Source organism: Carassius carassius, chromosome 26 (genome assembly GCF_963082965.1).
Source record: "Carassius carassius chromosome 26, fCarCar2.1, whole genome shotgun sequence".
Taxonomy (NCBI): domain Eukaryota; kingdom Metazoa; phylum Chordata; class Actinopteri; order Cypriniformes; family Cyprinidae; genus Carassius; species Carassius carassius.
This window is the reverse complement of record NC_081780.1, coordinates 17,786,219-17,810,266: the sequence shown is the minus strand read 5'-3', so window position 1 is coordinate 17,810,266 and position 24,048 is coordinate 17,786,219. Positions and strand designations below refer to the sequence as shown.

The 24,048-nt window shown below is 35.8% G+C and overlaps 2 protein-coding genes across 3 annotated transcripts; one reads left to right on the top strand and one right to left on the bottom strand.

Moving 5' to 3' along the window:
- The first annotated feature begins 1,965 nt into the window (after nt 1-1,965).
- Nucleotides 1,966-7,536, top strand: pyroxd1 (pyridine nucleotide-disulphide oxidoreductase domain 1). 2 transcript variants are annotated; one of them, XM_059511465.1, is made up of 12 exons: nt 1,966-2,240; nt 2,319-2,399; nt 2,670-2,789; nt 2,869-2,997; nt 3,644-3,717; nt 4,383-4,552; nt 5,149-5,231; nt 5,333-5,435; nt 5,535-5,647; nt 6,232-6,354; nt 6,428-6,565; nt 7,085-7,536. In XM_059511465.1, exons 1-12 carry the CDS (start codon nt 2,169-2,171, stop codon nt 7,331-7,333), a joined length of 1,455 nt encoding a protein of 484 aa, XP_059367448.1. In that variant the 5' UTR covers nt 1,966-2,168; the 3' UTR covers nt 7,334-7,536. The 2 variants fall into 2 exon arrangements, with proteins under 2 accessions (XP_059367448.1, XP_059367447.1); XM_059511464.1 differs by having other exon boundaries at nt 5,146-5,231.
- An 894-nt stretch (nt 7,537-8,430) lies between these two features.
- On the bottom strand, nt 8,431-12,045 carry LOC132106306 (protein mono-ADP-ribosyltransferase PARP11-like). Its single transcript, XM_059511936.1, has 7 exons — nt 11,596-12,045; nt 11,401-11,515; nt 11,113-11,188; nt 10,696-10,768; nt 10,485-10,618; nt 9,259-9,416; nt 8,431-9,127 (listed from the first exon to the last, which is right to left on the bottom strand). Exons 1-7 carry the CDS (start codon nt 11,719-11,721, stop codon nt 8,871-8,873), a joined length of 939 nt encoding a protein of 312 aa, XP_059367919.1. The 5' UTR covers nt 11,722-12,045; the 3' UTR covers nt 8,431-8,870.
- Between the last annotated feature and the right edge of the window lie 12,003 nt (nt 12,046-24,048).

The window sequence follows — 24,048 nt, the reverse complement described above, 5'->3', positions numbered from 1 at the left end:
TAACCCTTTAACATCTGACACTGGACTTATTCACAAAATATGTTTTTTTTGTTTTGCATCTGCTTTAAAGCCTTACTGGTTATTGTTTCATTTGTGTGCTTTTCTGACGTGCGGTATTTCTGAGCACAATCGAAGCATGGCACGAAAACTGTACCTGATTACTGAACTAACACTATGTTTTGTGTTAATACTGTCAGAACACACAAGGTTTATGTATAGCCTCAGTTGTTTATTGTCACGATCATTAGTTGGAGTGCCCATGATCTTCAGTAGAGGGCACTCCACTCAGGACTCAGGACTCATTCAAGAACTCAATTTCCCATCCTGCCTCATTCCTGGTACTGATTGCACACAAACACCTGCATCTGCACTCACACCTGCACCTCATTTCAGCTAATACACACACACATATAAGCAGCACACTCACTCCACCAGTTTGCGAAGTCTTGTTTAGCCTGTCTAACATTTCCGAGCTATATATATATATATATATACATACATACATACATACATACATACATACATACATACATACATACATACATACATACATACATACACTGTTTGGTTTTCCACCTTCAAATAGCATTCATGTTAAGCAGAAGAAGGAAACTTATTCAGGTTTAAAACAATTTTTGAGTACATAAAGGTATAAAAATATAAACCACCATTTTAATTTTTGGGTGAATTATTCCTTGAATGTTAATAAAACTCCTAACACGCAGAGAAAAATCACTCAATACTGTTGCTTTAATAGGAATCAAGGTATATAGTGTTTTATTTTTTTTATTTGTTCATTCAGTTTTTTAATGTTCAAGCTAAATACACCTATTGTACCTGAAAATAAAACACTATTTTATTTGTATAATATCTGAATCTGTAATGTGTATGTTTGTTCTCATTTTTTTTATAACAAAGATAAAATAAAAACAAAGATTTTTATCTTCACCCATTCACTTTGACCTAAATATCCGCCATACTTTTTCATATATTTTTTACCTTAAAAGGCTTTATTATAGGGATATTAATTTGGCTGTAATGATCAAACAGCTTGCAAAATAGAAAACCCAACATGACAAAGAATAGTGATAAAATCATGATATTAAAAAAGAAAAAAAAGATTTGTTGTATTTTTAACATATCGCCCACCCCTAGCTGAGAGGGAACAAACCTATACAGACTCTAAACCCCTGCCCCTGGTCCGCGATTGTGCCCTCATAACGCCATTTCACCCCTGGAGGTCTGTGCACGCCACTGCTGTTAATATTTACAACAGAATGATTAGAGCTATTCCAGTCACTTTGAGATTTATATTTAAAAAAGATATTGTGAATTCCCAAGTTTCCACAGAATTGAGAAAATTTTCCTTACAAGGTTATTAGAAATGTTATTTTACAGGCTTATTATCCAAACCCAATTAGACAGGAATACATGTTTAAAGATTGTGATACAGTTGAAATTTATATATATATATAATTATTATTATTATTATTATATAATGGTTATTATGTTATGGTTTGGGAGTTTTTTTTTTTTAATCTTTAAAATTTGTTAAGAAACAAGAAAGCCCTTAAGTAGACTTATCTCTTGGATTTGTATAATTTTATTTAAAAGCCCATTTTGTTGTAATTAATTTTTTAAGTGTATTTTTGTATTTGTTTTCTTTTGTATTTTTATTTTTGGTTTAAGTTTGGTTTATTTTGACATTTTATTATTATTATTATTATTATTATTATTATTATTATTATTATTATTACTGTTATTATTATTTCTTTTTTTGTTATGCTCAACCAAGTCCGAATAAGATGTGTTATGTTCTGGAATGTGTTTTTGAATCTTGTTTGGTTGTAAAGTTACAACAACAACAATAATAATAACTTTTGATAATTTATATAGTGCTCTAGAATCTCCTATTATAGCAAAGCGCATAAAGTTTGACCCTTTACGCTTTCCGTAGTCTGCTGAAAAAGGTAAACACGGAAGTTGAATAATACTAAATATAGTCGGGTTGAGGTTGCTCTTAATACATGTCTTTTTAGTGATTAATATGATCATAAATCTTTAGCGGAGAGCACAAAAGATCAAGAAAGCGTCAAAAACCAAGCAGCTGAATAGCGGTGTCGTCCAGGCTGATATAAAGTTTGTACCGCACACGTTGCTGAAGTCCAATGGCTTCAGATAAGCAAGTCACATTTGTGATCGTCGGTGGAGGAATTGCAGGTGTAACTTGTGCAGAACAGGTACGAACAAATCGATAACTGATCTGTAATGACTGGTCTGATAACTGTCTGGGCTTAAAACTTTGAAAACTTTTGCAGATCGCATCGCAGTTCGCATCAGATGAAGTTTGTCTTCTCACAGCCTCACCCTTAGTAAAGACGGTTATAAATTTCAAACAGGTTTGGTATTTAACGTTGAAATTCTGTCTTTCTTTAATTTGGAGCACTTTGACTATTTATTGTGGGAAAATACACTATTTTAAAACCTTTATTGTTACGTCCTTCAACATTTATTTTATTTATTAACATATACAAATTGTACAAACAGATTCCAAATTAGTTAGGTAAAACATGAGGTAATAAAAATAATACAATATGCTAAAAAAATCTGGATATTGAATTATATATATATATATATATATAAATAAAACACAAACTTTCTTCATCTAGGTGTCAAAGACGTTGGAGGAATTCGATATTGAGGAACAGCCCTCCAGTGTTTTAGAAGAAAAGTATCCCAATCTGAAAGTCATACAATCTGCAGTCAACCTCCTGCGAGCTAAAGAACATGTATGTTAAGACAACCACTTTGCTTCTTTTTCCTAAAACATTCTAAATCGAATTTAAATCACTCTCTGAATTTCTGCAGCTTTTACAAGCAGAGAATGGTCAGAGGTTTCATTATAAAAAGCTGTGTATCTGCAGCGGAGCCAGACCCAAGCTTCTCTCTCAAGATAACCCTCATGTGCTGGGCATACGGGACACAGACAGCGCTCAGGTACACTCGTTAATAATGAATATTACAGTGGCATGCGGAAGTTTAGGGAAGGTTTTTTTTTTTTTTTTAGTACTGTCCTGAGTAAGATATTTTACATAAAATATGTTTGCATATAGTCCACAAGACAAAAAAAAAATGCTGAAATTATTAAAATAACCCCATTCAAAAGTTTGGGAACCTTTGGTTCTTAATACTGTGTGCTGTTACCTGATGATCCACGACTGTCTTTCCGTTTAGTGATGCTTGTGCATGAGTCCCTTGTTTGTTCTGAACAGTTAAACTGAGAACTGTTCTTCAGAAAAATCTGTAAGGTCCTGCAGATTCTTCAGTTTTCCAGCATCTTTGCATGTTTGAACCCTTTCCAGCAGTGACTGTATGATTTTGAGATCCATCTTTTCACACTGAGGACAATTGAGGCACTCAAACACAACTATTAATAAAGGTTCAAACATTCACTGATGCTCCAGAAGGAAACAAGATGCATTAAGAGTTGGGGGGTGAAAGATGCGTTTAGTATGATCTCTCTTATTGTGTTAAAATTATTCACATTTTCACAGATTCTGCAAGGTGTGTCCAAACTTTCGCATGTCACTGTATGTGTCTGAGCATAACAAGCATGAATTGATAATTGATGCTATTTTCACAGGAGTTTCAAAAGCGTTTATCAAAGGCTAAAAGGATAGTTGTCATTGGCAATGGAGGAATCGCATTAGAATTGGTGTAAGTATCTGAATCGTTAATATTGACAATATGGGATCTGGACAGTAAACACACACACACCAAAAAACAACAGCAGTAAACACACACACACCCCTCAACATCAACACCAACACACTATTAGTCACTTAAATGCTTGGAATTAGTTTTGTATAGAAATATAATTGTGTATAAATTGATTTTTTGTAAATTTTTTACCAAATTACAAATTTAATTAAAGGAAAGTACATTTCTATACATTTCCGCTTCATAATTCTTCTACTCCCATTTATTTCACAATTCATTTGGTATTTTGATTATTTTACTATAATCATTAATGTGAAATATTATTACAATTATGGTGCAATATAAATAATAATAATTATATATATATATATATATATATATATATATATATATGATATAAGATGTTTTCAGTTTAACATTTCCACTATATTCTATAATTCTAATTATTCCCACTTGAGTTATTTTGTATTTTCATATTTTGATGATTTTACTACAGATTGGTGATTTTATTCATTTAATAATTAAAGCATGTGTAGTTGCATCCACATTTTTGTTTGGAAGTCCAGGTCCATAAGCAAACAGAACAAGCTAAAAAAAAAAAGAAAACCGAGAGAGCGAGATGTATTGTGATATTTTATAATCCCTGCCGTGTGCTCCTGTAGGTATGAAGTGGAAGGATGTGAAGTGATCTGGGCTATAAAGGATAAAGCCATAGGAAACACATTCTTTGATGCAGGAGCTGCTCAGTTTCTCATTCCCTCACTGGAGGCTGACAAAAAAGAAAGATCTTTGCCCTGCAAGAGAGCACGCTACACTACTGACAAGACTGAAGGTATGAATTCAGCTCACACACTGGCTTACACACTCACACAGACTGAGCACTGCTGCCCTCTTCTGGCAGGTTTTATCAAAAGTAATAAGAGTAAGCCTGCTTTCTCACTAATAAATTATAAATACAGTTTTACTTAAATGATCATAATATGTAGCATGTACCAGTCCTTGTTTGGACACTTGCACTTCTTATTACTTTTTTGTGATAATAATACCATTAACATTGTTCTATTTCTGTAAGTTTATAGTTCTTTGCACACTGAGTCTGAAATTTCCGCACATTGAAAAAGAAATACGGCCTCACGTTGTGTCAATCATGTTTACACACTTCCGTCCGTCATAAAAAAATTTGGGATCAGGTTCGATTTTCTGTGTTTTTGCATCTGTGGCATGCATTTTGATAGGAAAGGATGGTGAATACGAAAAAACTAAACAAAAATAATAATAAAAAATCCCTGCAATGATTTCGGACTCGGTGTGCAAAGACCTTTACAAACCACAACATTTTGTTTTATTAAAAGCTGATAAAAAATATATATATATATATATTAATAATAAATTCTGTCAAGTTTTCTACATGTGTTTGTTTGATAGCAGGCCACAGTGGGGCTACAGGGGAGCTCGGCAGCGCCTTGGGCCCAGATTGGCACGAGGGGATTGAACTAAGAGGAACAGAGCAGGTTTGTATCCAGTATATTTTCACAGTTGTACATTAGTCCCCATAAAACGGTGGAGGATTGTCACTTTTGACTTATTCTGATTGTTTTCCTTCATTTGACAGAATTCCAGTGGAGTTCATATAGAATATGAGTGTGAGGTTAACCAGATCTACACCCAGCAGGAGTTCTTGCAGTCCCAACTCGACACAGAGAAATCTGAATTAGGTTTAATAATAATAATTATCATCCTTTAAGTAATAATTCATCTGCAGTGTTTTACAGCTGGAATAAAATAACTAAATTAGTTTTTTTCTTCTTTTTTAGGACTGTGGCCAACTTATGTTCAGTTAACCAATGGGAAGATTTATGGATGTGATTTCGTCGTTAGCGCAACAGGCGTCGTGCCAAACACGGATCCTTTTCTCAGTGGAAACAATGTACAAAAATATATGCATTTGAATTGACCCATTTATTTCACATTCATTCATTCATTCATTCATTCATTCATAAAAATCATTTTGGTTATTACTGTATGGATAAATATGGATATGTAACATTAGAAGGATATCTGTCAGTATTATATGTCCAGTGGTGCTTTTTTTCTGTATTTATTTATGTTTCAGTGATAAATAAAGAAAAAAAGACTGATCTACTGGTATACATATATATATATATATATATGTAAGTATATATATATATATATATATATATATATACATACATACATACATACATACATACATATATATATGTATGTATGTATATATATATATGTATGTATGTATGTATGTATGTATATATATATGTATGTATGTATGTATTAGTATAGAATTTTATTTATTGACTTCACAGTGTTGTCAGTGAATAACTAATAAAGTTTAAACATATTATACATGTACTTTTTCTGGGTCTGTCGGGTAAATTTAGAAAAATTGTAGCTATTTTTATCAATGAAATGAACAGCTAGTAGCCCAGTACACCAGAATTCAAGGCTTTTTTCATGTTATGTATCCCGTTTCAGTTTGAATTGGCAGGAGATCATGGTCTGAGAGTGGACGATCATATGCGGACGTCTGAACAGGATGTGTATGCGGCTGGAGATGTGTGTACTGCAGGCTGGGAGCCCAGCGTTCTCTGGCAACAGGTACAGCTGTATCTCTATATAAATGATGTACTAGGGGTTGACTTTCTAAAACTTCTCTCCTGTTCTGTGTAAGATGCGATTGTGGACTCAGGCGCGTCAGATGGGCTGGTACGCAGCACGTTGTATGGCTGCGGATGTTCTGGAGGAGCCTATAGAGCTGGACTTCTGCTTTGAGCTGTTCTCACACATCACCAAATTCTTCAACTACAAGGTGAGTCCTTTTGTTTGTGTCTGTTTCTTTAAGAAATATGTATGCTCTTCTAGTTGGTACCTCTCTTTTGAAGAAATTTCCGATATTGATTCAATTGTCTCTGGCCACATAAACTATATATATATACTACTGTACTGTATATGTATGTGTGTGTAAAAAAAACAATGTGTGCCGTTATGTTTCATAGATGAAGGAAAAAAAACAATCATAATTATTTATATGATCAAATTTAAATAAATGTAATGTATATGAATTAAAGTATAATATCCATGATTTCTGTTGTTTTTATAAGCACTTCATATGTTGTATGATAACATGTTGATGGCTCATTTGTGTTTTTATTTGTTTTTTGTTTAATTTTTATTGTAAAATAATAAGCCTAATTGCAACCTTAATTAAAATTCAAAACAAGGAATTGAAGAATAATTTTAAGAGCATTCTCAGTGGATGGCACAAAAGTAGTTTTCACATTTGGCAATACATTTTGCAACCATTCAATTTTTTCTTTTCTTTTTTTAGGTGGTTTTGCTAGGGAAGTTTAATGCTCAGGGTTTGGGTCAGAACCATGAGCTTCTTGTGCGCTGTACAAAAGGCCAGGAGTATGTAAAGGTGGTTCTGACTGGTGGCCGAATGGTGGGAGCCGTACTTATCGGAGAGACGGATCTAGAGGAAACTTTCGAGAACCTCATTCTCAACCAGATGGACTTATCCCGATATGGCGAGGAGCTTCTTAATCCTAACATTGACATTGAAGACTACTTTGACTGAATCGGTTAGTCAATGACAGAGAGATGATTCATTTATTTTAAAGCTGCGCCGTGTAATTTATGTTCTACGAAACAGTTTGTTTTCAAACACTTTACCAATCTTACACCGGTCTTGCTCAGAAACAGGAAGTCCTTCCTCAATCTGTTGCCTTTGGTCGCGGCAATATTGTCATGCTTAGCACGCAAATAAACCGATTTCTATTTTGTTTGTATCGTTTTGGCTTAGTCAACGACAAATAGGTGATTCATTTATTTTATTTATTTATTTATTTTATTAAAGCTGTGCCATGTGATTTATGTTCTACGGAACAGTTTACACAGTAGGGCTAGGACGATAAATCGATGCAGATTCAATTCGTGGATCGATTTTGAGATTTTCACAATGCATCGCGATTCCTCTGGAATCGATTCTGAGTTTAGATTTTAACAGCAGATGGCGCTCTAATCTAGTTTTTATCCACACTCTCAAATGCTCATGAAGAAGAGTGCCAAAGAGTGCTTGTGCGTTCATTGTGCGAGTCATGTAACGTTAACTTCACCTCAACTCAGAACGCTTTTATGATGCAAGATTAATGTAAATAGCCCACTGTAAACACCCTTGTAATTTGCTTCAAAGTTTTCGAATTTTATGAATGATTATTTTAGGCTCAAGTTTGTGTATTTGGTACCAAGCAGAGTACGGCTGTTTCTAAAGCATGCAGTGCCATCTGCTGTTTAAAACTAAGCTCAGGATCGACTTGAGAAAGAATCGCAATGCATTCGGGAAAATCTCAAAAACGTCTTGCTCAAAAACAGGAAGTGCTACTTATATTCTCATGCTTAGCACGCAAATAAACAGATTTCAATTTTGTTTGTAACAACCAGGGGTCTCCTCATGTGACTAGTACTCTGTTCCAAATTTCTCATTTTGTTCCAAGTCATATGGGTTTGGAATGATTGTGAAGGTATAAATGATATGCATAAGTGACAACGCTGAACTTTAATTTTTGTTTGAACTATTCCTATGAGCTATTAGGAGTAAACGATGGATAACGCACATTGAGAAACCAAGTAAGAAAAACACAGACTACTGAGTTGCTAAGAAATAAATATATTTATAAAAATGCCCCATTTTCAAAACATGAGGCAAATAATGAAGTATACTGTAGCGACGATAAAGTATTGTGTTTCGTTTCAACACGTCACCTTTCAGTATTTTTGGGATACGTGTCTGTTGAGCTTCAACTCCCATAATGATCCTTTGGTGATCTCAACTCGTACGAGTTATTTTTTTTAATGATTCTTGGCCAAGAGTGGAGGGGAAATCACTACTTGAAGTGAGCTTCTGATGGTCTTTACTGTATCTGGGTGAAAATAAATGTTAAATTCATACAGTATAACAATAAATGACTTTGTCCTCTAAAATGCATTAAATCCCTACCTTTTGCAAAAATATTTTTCCCAAAGACACCTTAGTTCTCTATTAACCTGTATTATGTAAACATTCTGGCATTTTACACACATTGTCAAGTTCTCCTAGAATTTATTATTGCAATCAATTAGTTGCTGCGATATTCAAGCACGTACTCTGGATATATCTGAGTGGAATCAAAGATAACAAAAATCTTCGGATGGCATGCGTCATCTACACAACTATCGTATATGATTTTATCCTGCTCATCATTAGGTGTACAGTCATCACGATGGCCTGTTTTGTACTTCCCAACAATAACGCGGGCAAGCAGCATGACTCTGGTTCCGTTCCTGGCTTTACTGTATTTGATAGCATGGGATGCATGTTTTGCAAAGTATGTTCCTGCAAAAAAAAAAAAAATTGTTACAGCATATACTACATTACATGTTAAGTTAAAAATTCATACTACGTGCTACTACATATTCATTTGTAAAAAAAAAAAAAAAAGAGAAAATGATATAATCTTATCCCACCTTTGCCATATACGTGTGCCGTTCTTTTATTATCTGATAGTCTGCAGTTAAAATTAAATGTGCAAATAGATTCTACGTTTTTTGCATCTGTGCCATGAAACAGCATTTGCTCTTTAATATCTGATTCTCCTTTTATCCTCATCAACTGGATTTTTTTCCTAAGGATTCAAGACAAGTATTCAGCAAGTAAAATGACATGCAAGTAAAATTACCTTTATAATTAGTAAAAACATGCATCTGGATCACAAATACTTTTCACTGAATGATTAATGGGAATATGAATGAATTTGTAAAGAAATAGTATTATTCAAAAAACAAACAAACAAACAAAAACACTCCAACTATAATGACAATGCGTATTATACACACATCTGTTATTATTATTATTATTATGCATGGGAATTTATATAGATAATGAAAATAACCATTTAGAGTAATGGGAATAAAGAAAGAAAAATCGCGAAAATATGGTTATACAAACAGATGTCCTTTTTGGTATACACATTATTATTATTTTATTTGTATTTTTTTTGGTGCATGTTCATAAGATTCTTTCAAATCGTCTTACATGGAGGAAGACATATGTGACCCTGGACCACAAAACCAGTCTTATGGCGCTGGATTATATTTGTAGCAATAGCCAAAAAAAAAAAAATGGTCAAAATTATACATTTTTCTTTTATACCAAATGTCATTAGGGTATTGAGTAAAAGCTGTGTTCCATGAAGATATTTTGTAAATTTCCCAACGTAAACATATCAAAACCTAATTTTTGATTAGTAATATGCATTGCTAAAAATTCATTTAGATGAATTTTCTCAGTATTTAGATTTTTTTGCACCCTCAGATTCCAAATTTTCAAATAGTTGAATCTCAGCCAAATATTGTCAGATCCTGATAAACCAGACATCAATGGAAAGCTTCTTTATATCTTTTCTCAATTTCTAAAAAATTGACACTTAAGATTGGTTTTTCGGTCCAGAGTCACATATCAATTGGAATGTGTATATAGATATATATATTGAAAAACATTGAGAATAATAGGAATGAGAATGCAAGAGAGAATTTGGCTTTATAAACTGCCGTCATTTTCTTTATATACAAAATAATGATAAAAATCTGTATTATTAATAATGAAGATAATAATACATACATACATACATACAAGAGTTAATTTTATTTTGAGATTCACCAAAGTCGTCCTAGGAGAAAGACATTCTCCTTACCTACAAAACAGCTCCCAAAGGTCCATGTTCTGGATTCTTTTGATGGATATGATGGTATCATGCAGTAAGCCATCATGACTGACAAATCTCTCCACCATCTGATATTCACTGCTATGTTTTCTCAGAGAGATTAACTGCTTGAGATATGAAAACATTTTCAGAGAGACTGTCCGAATATAAATGTAACACTATGATAAGCACTTCCTGTTACCTGATAAGGCGTTTGGGGATCAACATCCCTCCAGTGTGGCGGTGGAGACGGATAGATCGCATCACATTTGCATCTGTTACACAAAACACACGCAAGGTTGGTTTCACTTGTGATTTCACTGAAAAAGAAATTGACTTGGAATGCAGCATGGTACAAGTCTGTACTTGATGCCGATACTATATAAGCCTCAAACATTTTTAGACATGCCGCTTTTTTTATACTAATTTTGGCAGTGACTTGGTGTGGGGGTGTTTTTAGTAAAGATATGAAGTCAGTTTCCTACAAATGTGCACAGTTGTAGTACAGTAACTATGAATGAGTCCCAAATCCTTCCTTTTTTGTTTCTTTCTTATTCCATTTCAGTAAAGGCATAGATAGATAGATAGATAGATAGATAGATAGATAGATAGATCTCACCTGAATCCAGTGTCAGTCTGAAATGAGCGTTTAATCCGTTTTTCTTTCCCAGTTTTTAAGTTAACTTGTGTGCTTGCTAAATTAAAACATAAAAATAATAATAATAATTAAAACAACGTTGACTGATAATGTCACGGACACAGATGTTGGTATTATTATTCTGCCATGGGTTTATACAACATTGTTGTTTACTTATTTAATCAACATTATATGTAGGCTAGCTCCTTCAAAATGGAGTAAAGTATTCTTAAATGATGTTCTGATTGTAAGGGTATTATAACTGCTTACCTGCAAAATTAATCTGGATCTGACCTCCAGCTGTAGACATGTTTATAACACCTTGTGGGTTTGTGAGGTAATATCTCTCCAGATCACCACTGGACATAAAACCCTTTGGGTCATCCTAAAAAAAAAAGCATTTTTAATAAATTATAGAGCAAGCGGTTGAAAGTGAATATATTGCTAAACTAAGACATTAATTACCTCAACCCTGTGCCAGACCCCACACTTCGCCATGTAGTACCAATATTGTGTGTCAGATGTGTCAGATGTGTCCATATATTCCACTTCATCCTCCAGCGCCAAAGAAGCCAACTCCTCACACAACATTTCAACAGGTAAAGCAGTTACTATATTGGGTACGTTTACAAATAAAACTCAACTACAAACCCATATGTCCAGGCTAGAAAAAAAAGAGGGTAAACAAAGGAAATAAGAGAGTCGAATTTTAACAGGCAAACTGAATGTATGCGCGGACGAATAAAAGTCGCACTCCTGAAAACCTCAAGGATCACACGGTAAATGTAAATACGCTGACGTAGAGGTTGGAGAGAAAAGGAAACTCAAGGTTGTGTAATACTTGTCATAAACAGGAGAAACTGCAAACATTGAGACCTGGCGAGACGTCAAACATTACTAGTGAATACGCAAACGCGTCATACCTGGGACGAGAGCGTTTGAGTGAAAGAGATTATTGGCAAATCTATTGTGATCAAGGGGCGTGGTCTCGGTTTCTATTTTGGAGTTGTTTACTAGGCTACAAATAAAATCCACACACTGTCACAATTATGAGCTAAATGGTCAAATTCATGGCACCATGTCATATTTATAAAATTAAGTCGAAATTATCAGAAAAAGTTAAAACTGACATGGAAGGCATACGAAATCGTAATTAAAAGTTAATGTCATTATTAAGTTAAAACGTCCAAAAAAATAAGACTTTTCATATCATAACGATTTATTATATATATATATATATATATATATATATATATATATATATATATATATATATATATATATATATATATGAATTATGACTTAATTAACAATAATCAAAGGCCCGGCCCCTATGCTGCAGAAATGGGTTTCCATAGAAGTTTATAGAGAGTTGCTTCGGAGAAAAATCGGCAGCTGCGAGGAGGAAGTGGCATCCCACAGTAACCTACCTTCAACTAAAACCGGACATCACTTTCGCTAAAAAACGGAAATCGGAGGAGGCTGCATGCCGCTCGACAGGAAGACAAATCAAATTATGTATCAATTTATAACAACTGTTAATACTTAAATATAAATATATTAGTCAGTAGCCTTGTTTATTATTTGATTAAAAAGGTTTATGGAATATAAAGACGACAATTAGATTTTGGCTAAACAGTATTACAACTGAATATATTTATGTAACACACACACACACACACACACACACACACACACACACACACACACACACACACACACACTATTTTTAATATTTCAAGAAACAAGATTGTTGTGTTTTTGTTTTATTGAATAGCATTTCAGTTTGTTACAGGGTTGGTATGTTGTCAAAGTCAGTGCTGTAACTGCGTTGTTTTCTTAAATGCTTTCGACGCAGATGTGCAACACACTGAACACTTACCGTATTACCAAACATTACTTGTATAAAGTGGATTTTATTCCCATATTCAATTTCCATGTGTCATTTTGGATAAGAACAGATTCACCCTCCAGCTCCTATGGATCATATCATGATGAAAAGTAAATGCAAAATTTGGAAATTAACGTTTAAATGCCCAAATACCTTTATCGGTATGGAAAAGGAAAGTATGCTGGGTGTTAAGCGCCAGATACATTACTGTCAAACACATTTTTAACAATTGTGAATATAAAACTGTTAATTTCACAATACCTGAAAATGTATAATATCAATATTTGTTAGTGTTAATCGTGTTTACAGCATACAAGCACAGGTAGAAGTAGAAAATGGTGTTGAGGCTTGAGAGCCCTCTGTAGGATGCTCTGCATTCTTACAGTTTCACTTTCTCAATAATGAAACAGGAAACCCTTCAATTCACGGAAACCCACATAAAAAAAAAAATAATTAAAAAACCTATATAAAATTTACTATATAAAACATTTACTAGTATTTTTTCTAGTAAATACTACTGTGTTTTTGAACCTTACTATTGCAAAGGTAATTCAATACATTGTAGTAACTTATGAATGGTAATTCACTGTGGTAATTCTACAATAGTAATACAGAAAATTGATAGTATATGATACTACAAGAGTCATAGCACAGGTCAGGGCAAAACATAATACAATGCATTATATATGTATATATATATATATATATATATATATATATATATATATATATATATATATATATATATATATATATATATATATATATATACATACATATATGTGACCAGTTATTCGTTGACCATAAGGTATAAATTACGACTGTCAACAACCCCCTCTACTGGTTCAGAATATTACAACACCAAATGGGGCATAAAGGAATGAGTTCTAGCAAAAAAAAAAAATAATAATACACACAATAAAAAAAAAATAATAATAATAATCACATAAAGCTAAAACCCATAGGAAATATAATTACATCACACCTCAAATCCAAAAGAATAAACAAAGACGACACCCAGTACAGTAGAACTCAATTCCTACGCAGGCCCACAGCGCAACCCTTAGTAGAGGGACATTTATGCCCAGACCAAGCTTATTAAAGCAGGAGCATAAAATGATTGCAATTTTATCAGAAATAATAGTTTTAAAGAAATACTAAAAAATTTAACAGAAAATAAATACATACAAGAAACAGTGGTTGCCTAACCGACAGCCACAATTACTCCTATATAAAAAAAACACATTTAATGCATTTATATTAAAACAAAGCATACAATATGCAATGCATAATACATGGGCATTTAACACGTACATCCAAATTACATACCTCCTTTTAAAATAGCCAGGTTAACTTGGCTGCCTCCTTTGGAGAAAAGTTTTTATTCTTTTGTCCAATATGAGTAAAACTACAATAAAGAGTTACATTTTAACATTACCACCCCTCCATACTGCACAATATAACCCCACACCTAAATGGTACTAAAACAAGTCGAAGCAGCGCTGTTACCTGACTGATGATATCAGGTGCTATTAAGCCATCGATTCATTTGTTACACCTCCTATTCTGGAAAGGGCTTTGCATATCAATAACTCCACCAAATTGAAGAGGCGGAATACCCACAGCAACATTTAAAACACGCGCATACCAGAGGGAGCGAAATCAAACGATAGTTTTTACCAGGATCGTATAGCGGATTAGTCACAGCAGCTCCTCCAACGCGCACACATACCAGAGGGAACGAGATCAAATGATATTTTCTCTGAGTTGCGAGACTTTAATCACCTGTGCAATTATCCCAACCATCCTCTTAAAGTGGATGTAATCTCATTCCGGTCACATCCACCCCAGGATTCAAAGGTACCCGTCCAGGTACCCCAACGACCTCATTGTCAAGGCCTAAAAGGTACATATAGAGAATTTACTACAGCTTGGCTACCCAAGTGTCTGTCCTCTAGGGGTCGTACTGCCCTCGGGAGAGTGAATGGATTGGAATGGTGCCCAGCCCTTACTCTACTTGACCATCTCAGCATACTCCCCAAGCAATTGCTTTGACTATCTTCTATGCTCGCAATGTTGAGGGTCAGGGGGGTGAGGCACTGGCTCTAATTGGGGCTCCTGTACTAAGCCCTGGTGCCCAATTTCTTCCACTGATGATGGACCTGATGAACTGGCTCGGTTTGAGGTTCCTCGCCATTTTCCAGCTCGGTCAACTCACAAAATGGGGCAGCCGATGGTGGGCCCTTTCCCTGCATTATAAACATGATCCCTCCCTTCTCTTCAGACTCATCCTCTCCATCTACACTTTCCTGCCACTGGCTGGTAAAAGATGGTACCAATACTGTGGGGTGATTAACCACAACTAAGTCTTCGGCAGTACCATTATACCCCGGCGGGAGCTCTCGTAATTCAGAGTGATTCACATTCTTTTCTGATCCAATTCCATCCTGTGGCTTTAGTTTATAAACTCTTCCCACTTTATAAGCTTTATAAGCACTTCACAACTTTATCCTGAATTTTATCATGGCCTAATGGATGATTCCGGCACAAAACCAGGGTACCAGTAGGCAAAATGGATACTGACTCGGGGTAGCGACCTGCCCTACGTGCTGCTGCAATTTGCAACTGATCTCTAGCTGTGACATAGGCCTTTTGTGGGGTAGGCCTGTGTAAAGTTTGAAAACACATCTGTAACCACAAGAACATTTTCTCGTCCATCACTAGAACGCTCTAAAACAGAAAAGTCAATAGCAAGAATTTCCAGTGGCCTTGATGCCATCAAATGACCCATAGTTATCCGAACTTTGGGATAGACAGCTTTAGCAACCACACACCGTTCACACTTAGCACACCACTGCTCAACATCATGATGCAAATTTGGCCAAAAACATCTCTCTCTGACCAACTTCATGGTCCTCTCTACCCCCTGATGTCCATGGTGGTCATGGAGACTCTCTAAAACTTCCTGCCTTAGTACCAGGGGCAACAGTACCTGGAGCATCCTAGTCTTTCCTGGTGGTAAAAAGACTTCTCTATACAAAACTCCATCTCTTTCTTTAATCCGCCTCCACTGGCGAACAAGTTCCAAAACTTCTTTAGGCTCTCCTGCTCTCTCAATCTTTGTAGGGGGCTGTCCCCTTCTCCAATAACGCAAGAAAGCACCAAGATGAGAATCTGCCACCTGGAGGACTTGAATATCAGCTTTCTCCCGTGCTTATTCCGCTGCTATCTCCAAAGCAGTTGCATGATTTACAACAGTTGGAGATGGAATACGTGCAAGTGTTGGCAGTACTGTAATGCCAGAGAGCACAGCTTGAACACTATCGGGGGCTGAAGACCGTGGTAGACGAGACATGCATCTGCATTTTGATTTGCAGTGCCATGGCGATATTTTATCTCAAAATCAAAAAGAGCCAACTGGGATGACCAACGTTGCTCCACGGCATTTAGCTTTGCTGTCTGAAGATAACTCAAGGGATTATTATCAGTAAATACCACAAACTTGGCACCCAACAAGTATTCTCGAAATTTCTCCGATACAGCCCACTTTAAGGCCAAAAATTCGAGCTTCATGGAGCTATAGTTCGACATATTTCTCTCAGAGGGGTGCAAGCCCCTGCTGGCATAAGCAATGGGTCGCCGCCGGCCATCTTGTTCCTGAGATAAAACTGCCCCAAGTCCCACCTGACTAGCATCGATTTCCACTACAAAAGGCTTAGAAAAGTCAGCATAACCTAATACAGGAGCCTGCACTAATTTCTGCTTTAACGTCTGAAATGCATCCTCTGCATGATGTGTCCACTTAGTTTCCAATAGTGTGTTAGCAGTACAGTTTCGCCTCTTCCCTTTCCCTTGGAGATCTCCTAGCAATTTATGTAGGGGAGCAGCATGTTTCGCAAAGCCTTCCACAAACCTACGATAGTAGGAAGCAAAACCCAGGAAAGAACGCAGCTCAGATACATTGGTCGGACGTCTCCATTCAACCACTGTATTAATCTTATCTGGGTCTGTAGGTACTCCTTGGGAAGAAATTACATGGCTTAATATTTCACCTGCTGTTGGAAAAAATGACATTCCTTCAATTTCAATTTCAAATTATATTGTTGAAGACGACCAAGTACCATCTCTAATCTTTGAAGATGTTGCTCAAAAGAACTGGAATAAACCAACATCATCTAGATACAACAAGAGGGACTGGAAACGCTGGTCGCCAAAAAGTCTCTCCATCAGTCGTTGAAAAGTACTAGGCGCGTTACAAAGCCCAAAGGGCATCCGATTGTACTCGAAAAGCCCAAAAGGTGTACAGAAAGCGGTCTTCTCTTTATCACTCTCTGCAACAGGAACTTGATTATATCCACTTGCTAAATCAAGAGTTGTGAACCACTGAGCACCATTTAAAGCATCCAAAGATTCTTCAATCCGTGGTAACGGATTAGCATCCTTACGTGTCTTAGCATTAAGCTGCCTATAATCTACACAGAGTCGTATGCCACCATCCTTTTTCTGTACAACCACTCTAGGTGAAGAATATGGACTGCAACAGGGACAAACTATTCCTTGTTCTAACAGTTCATTAATATGTGCTTTTACTTGCTCATATTGAGATGGAGGCAGCCGCCGATGCCGCTGTCGAACGGGGGCATTGTCTAAGACAGGTATTTCATGTTGAACTAAATCAGTGCATGCCAAATCTCCCTCATCCTTACTAAACAATGAACTAAAGCGAGTTAAAAGACTCTGAACCTGATGTGATTGTTCAGCATTTAAAGCAGGCCAGGGAGCCTTACTGCCACCAGGGAGAAAATCTCCTAACACTCCTTTTGGCTTGATTGAGTGTCAAGCAGAGAAGGAGTTACAACCCCACCAAACTTAACTTGTACTAAAGGACATTGTCCAATAAGATGTGAAAAGACTTTAGATGACAATTCACTTGAGCCTGAGGTAACCCCTCCCAGTGCCAGACTCCCAACACCGGAGGGCGCTAGTTTCCCTGCTGCACTGAGGAATCACTTCCAGCATGATGATTTAATGCCTGCACTAACGGTTCCTGACCAGTTGCATCTCCCTCCCCCACGCTCACCTGATTACCTGATAACTCAGCCCTGCAAAATCTTGCAATATGACCTGCTCTATTGCAACGCATGCAAATAGGCCTACCATCTGCTTGAAAGCGGGCATTTTTAGAGCGGGGGGCACCATTCCCTACAACGGTTAGGGAACCTGTACTGTTTGGGTTCTGGTTCAAATGCCTGTTGCCTACGAAGACAATCTTTCACTTCTCCCAAGTCATTAGTAGGCTTAGGAGAAAAAGCATGACGCCCTTCTGCACCCACTACCTGGACATCTGAAGCACATGAACGGGCTTGAGGCCGTGCACAAAAGTTTCCCTCTCTTCTGCCCACCGTATAGCTTCGGAGCGTACATCAAGAAAAGACATGCTACAATTAAGTCGAAGATATTGTTTTAGCTCTCTGCACAATACATTATCACGCATGTGCTCGACAAACTGGTCACGTAGAGTCTGATCTGGATTACGATACCCTGAAGGTTCTTACATTTCATTAATTCCATTAAAGTCATGAGAGCATGTGAATACTCACGCAAGGACTCCCCCTCTAGCTGGCGACGTTGGAAGAACTGCTTCTGTAAACCAACAAAAGATTGAGAACACCCGTACATATCCAGCAAGATACTAAAAATCTTTTCAGGGTCATCCCTATCTTCTAAAAGGTGAAACTTAACTTCAGTTTTAGCTTCTCCATCCAAGAGGTCATATACAAATAAAACGTTCAGCTATAGAAACTGGTCTTACTGAAAGATATCTGCGCACCTCTTCGACCCAATCTTCCACAGTCATATCATCATGAGACCTCTTAGCCGAAAACCTGGGGCATTTCCTTTCCTGAGGAACATAAACATAACGCTCCGGTATAGAAACATTAACAGGTGGAGTGGGTTTAAAATCCTGACCTTCAGAAGCATTCGGATTAATGGGTTCAATATTATTGACACCATTTCTAGGTCTGCTATCCAGTTCTTCTCTAAGCTGCTGATTATCTGCTTGCAGCTGTTACACTAGCTCGGTTAACATTCTCAACTCTTCCTCCATTATACTACTACAAACAAAACAAATTTACACAAAATAGCAGATGTACTCCAAGAACTCCCAGGAGCGATGATAGCCACCAAGTAGCCTCCGGACAGTGAAGCCCCACCTCTTCAACAACCAATGTTTAAAAAAAAACATAAAAAAACAAAAACACAACCTTTTGTACCCAGGCTTCCTCAAAAGTTTTACCCTGCCGACTACGCCAAATGTGACCAGTTATTCATTGACCATAAGGTATAAATTACTATTTCTAACAATTAAACGGAAAACAATTGACTACGCCACACCCAGCTTTAACAACTTGGGAGAAAAGAAGACCACCCGCTCAAGCAATTGAAATGAATTAATTTGAAGCTAGAGTACAAAAGCAGTTTACAATTTATTCGGAACAGCTATGGCAAAATATAAGCTCCATACATACAAAGACTGTCAACAACCCCCTCTACTGGTTCAGAATATTACAACACCAAATAGGGCATAAAGGAATGAGTTCTAGCAAAACAAATACACACAATAAAAAAATAAAATAAAATAATAATAATCACATCAAGCTTAAACCCATAGGAAATATAATTACATCACACCTCAAATCCAAAAGAATAAACAAAGACGACACCCAGTACAGTAGAACTCAATTCCTACGCAGGCCCACAGTGCAACCCTGAGTAGAGGGAAATTTATGCCCTGACCAAGCTTATTAAAGCAGGAGCATAAAATTATTGCAATTTTATCAGAAATAATAGTTTAAAGAAATACAAAAAAATTGAACAGAAAAAAAATACATACAAGAAACAGTGGTTGCCTAACCGACAGCCACAATTACTCCTATAAAAAAAAACACATTTAATACATTTAGATTAAATCAAAGCATACAATATGCAATGCATAATACATGGGCATTTACACACGTACATCCAAATTGCATACCTCCTTTTATGCCTCCTTTGGAGAAAAGTTTTTATTATTTTGTCCAATATGAGTAAAACTACAATAAAGAGTTACATTTTAACATTACTACCCCTCCATACTGCACAATATAACCCCACACCTAAATGGTACTAAAACAAGTCGAAGCAGCGCTGTTACCTGACTGATGATATCAGGTGCTATTAAGCCATCAATTAATTTGTTACACCTCCTATTCTGGAAAGGGCTTTGCGTATCAATAACTCCACCAAATTGAAGAGGCGGAATACCCACAGCAACATTTAAAACACGCGCATACCAGAGGGAGCGAAATCAAACGATAGTTTTTACCAGGATCGTATAGCGGATTAGTCACAGCAGCTCCTCCAACGCGCACACATACAAGAGGGAAAGAGATCAAACAATATTTTCTCTGAGTTGCGAGACTTTAAACACCTGAGCAATTATCAGGCGGGAAGGAAGTCGACCGGAAGTTGAAGTCGGCCGCGTGCCGCCATCTTGTAGCAGAACTTCACTTGCGTTAGCATCCCATTGACTCCCATTCATTTTGGCGTCACTTTGACAGCGAATAACTTTACATCTGAGGCGTTTAAAGACTCCATTTGTCCATTATTTATTTCTAAAGATACACGACAATGTATAAAGGGCTCCATTACCTTCTATGTTACATTATGGCCCCGTAGAAACAGTTTTTGTAAAAATAGGCTAACGATTGCGTCATAAACACTCGACTCTCTGTCGCACAGTAGAGAAATTACCGTACAGACAGGAGGAGAAGCTCGCAGGCAATCGGGGAGACGTCAAGAGAGAAGCCCATAGATACAAGCCCTGGTGTTACATTTTAAAATACTATACAAAATAATTAATCAGAATACTTACTCCTGCTCACTCACGCCAAAGAACTCCCCGCTCAAGCTCGCCGTCTCTGCAAGATTAACAATGGCAGTTTGCACGCACAGCTACCAGAAGATTTACATCTGTCAGACAGGTTGCTGACGTCATCAAGCTTAGTTTGAGTCTGCGCGTCAGAAACGGGGGTGCTAAAAATCGCTAAAAATTGACTTCACTTGTCTCAATTGAGTTCCAATGGGGTCGCTGTGTCCATATCTTTTACTGTCTATGGCAATTATCCCAACCATCCTCTTAAAGTGGAAGTAGTCTCATTTCGGTCACACACACACACACACACACACACACACACACACACACACACACACACACACACACACACACACATATATATATATATATATATATATATATATATATATACATAATATTATTATTATTTCAATTATTTTTGTATTGTTGCTTTTGTTGAAATAATCAAAATATGATCACAAGATAAACAGGATAAACAGTAATCTGTTTTATTCAAACAATTATGAACAGGAGGTTGGGGGTAATTAAGTGCATCCATCCAAAAAAGAAAAAAATGTTTCAAACGGCTCCAGGGGGTGAATAAAGCACTCCTGTAGTTAAACAAAGCTTTTTGTAACAAAAATATCCATATTTAAAACATTATAAACAGTGATCTGTAACTGCCGCTAAGTGTTGTACTCACATTCACAATAGAATGCAGTTCCAGTGGATGACGTAGGATTAGGGTTAGGAGGAGGAAGTGGAATACCTAGCAGTCTCATCCCATTAACACTTTATTTTAAGGTCCAATTCTCGCTATTAACAAACCATTAACCACAACGTTTGTCTCAATAAACTCCTAATTCGCTGCTTATTAATAGTTAGTAAGGTAGTTGTTAAGTTTAGGTATTGGGTAAGATTAGGGATGTAGAATATGCTCATGCAGAATATGTGATTTATAATTACTGTACTAGTAAAGAGCCAATAAGTTGATAGCGTGCTAATAAGTAACTACTTAAAAGTGGGAATAGGTCCCTACACTTGTGTAACCAAAAACAAACAAACAAGCAAACAAACAACAATAAAAAAACTTAAAGATCCCACATTTTTCAATGGCAGTGTATACAATTAGCTGGGAAATCTGGACTGTAAGTGTTTTGTGTAAAGCTGAATTTTGGAACTTTATATTGTGATTGTGTTGTTTGTGTCTGTCAGTAGAGTTTCCAGACTTTCTCTGTTCCTCCTGAATCTACGGATGTACCCATCATGCCCTCTTCTCCAATTTCTTTCAATGATGTGGCAAAATCTCTGCTTAGAGAGAAACTTGAGAATCTCTGCAAACAGGAGATAGAAAGGATATCTGGTAGAGGTGTAGTGGTTGCTATTTATTTATGTTGAACTGTTCTGAAATATTCTACTGCATCATGTAACTCTACTGCATCATGTAACATGTAGATGTAATTGCATAAAATCATAAAATGTTAAATCTCTGGTGGTTTTCGTGGAGTCATACATCCAGATCATCCCCAAGACCAGGGAGGACTTCTTACAATGTAAGTGCACATGATCCTCTTTATAATCGGAAGCGGTTTGAATCTGTTATTGTGTATGAAAGTTTCTCATTATTTCAAAGTTGATTTAAGTACAATCATTTTTAAGAACCTTATAACTGGAAAGAGTTTTCTTTTTAATAATCTTTAGAAATTTTTTTTTTTCTTTTTCATTTATTTTTTAGCCCACCGGCAACTATAGTTGCCGCAGTTTATAGTTGTCATTTTCCTTGGGTAAATATTTTTCTAGATGTTATCCATGTTTTATTTCTCAATTACATGCATGCAAGCAACCCAATAAAGGATATCAAGAAAAATAAAAGGTATTCACTTCCTTCCTGTCACATTAGGCTGTCAAGTTCCTACCCCTACTTCCAGGAAGCATGAGATTCAGACAAGTAATGAGTTTATATTTACATTATTATATGAAATCACTTATAACAGTCAGCCATTGAATACTATGGGCCTAAAAATGTGTCATTTTCTTTCAGGTAAACCCTTTTTATTATATAGATGTAATATTTTCTTCTATATATTAATTTTATTTCTTTATATTCATTTAACACACTTCTAAGAATGAAAAATACCTGCATGTTCAATAATAAGTAAATAAATAAACAAACAATCATGGGTGTAACCTACAAATGATACTAATCAATATGTGGCTATTCATTAAATAAATTCGATTTTTTTTTTTTCATATTTACATCACAAAGTAAAGTATGCAAATATTTTTAAGTAAATGTATACATCTATTTGTACCTTCACTGCAGTACTCCTTGTAGCTACTTATACTAAAACTGCTTACATAAAGTTCAAACATAAAGTTCACCAAAAAATAGAAATCGTGTCATCATTGTGTCATCTTCAAGTTGCAGACCTATGAGATTCTTTCTTCTGTTAAACACCAAAGAAGATATTTTGCAGAATGTTGGTAATCAAACAGTCAAATGCATAATTTTCATTCAGGTATACTCTTTATATTAATATTTTCTTATTTCTATTTATTTATTTTCATTTAACTTATTAATACTCAATACCCTGTTGGGTCACCTTAATGGCTGCACTTTGTTCCGCACAATGTTTCACCATTTTAAGACAAATTGATTTGTTGTGTTATCATATTCAAGAGATTATAAGCTAGATGCAGCCTTTTTGGGGTTTGCATCAAATGTTCTTAGATTTTATGTATGATAAATTTGTTTATGAATAAAGATTGATCTGTTGAAAGCAGTTATTTGAGTTAGATGCCAAATGCTCTCCTCCTATTCAAATTTGACATTGAAGAGGTGAAAACAACATATTTCCCACCGGCAACTATAGTTCCTGTACATTCAAATAAGATTTTCAAGAAAAAAAAAAAAAACCTAAAACCTGGGAAAAATAAATTTTGGGCACAAATGTGTTAAGTTATATAAAATATTCAGTGCCATGTACAAACATTCAATTTCCCTCAGCAAACACTGCAAAGGATTTATTAAATTTTTATTGCATGAAGTACCTCTTTTAAGGAAAGACAAAATCATATAGTGTAAATAAATAAACATTTTAAATGATATATATATATATATTAAAAAAAA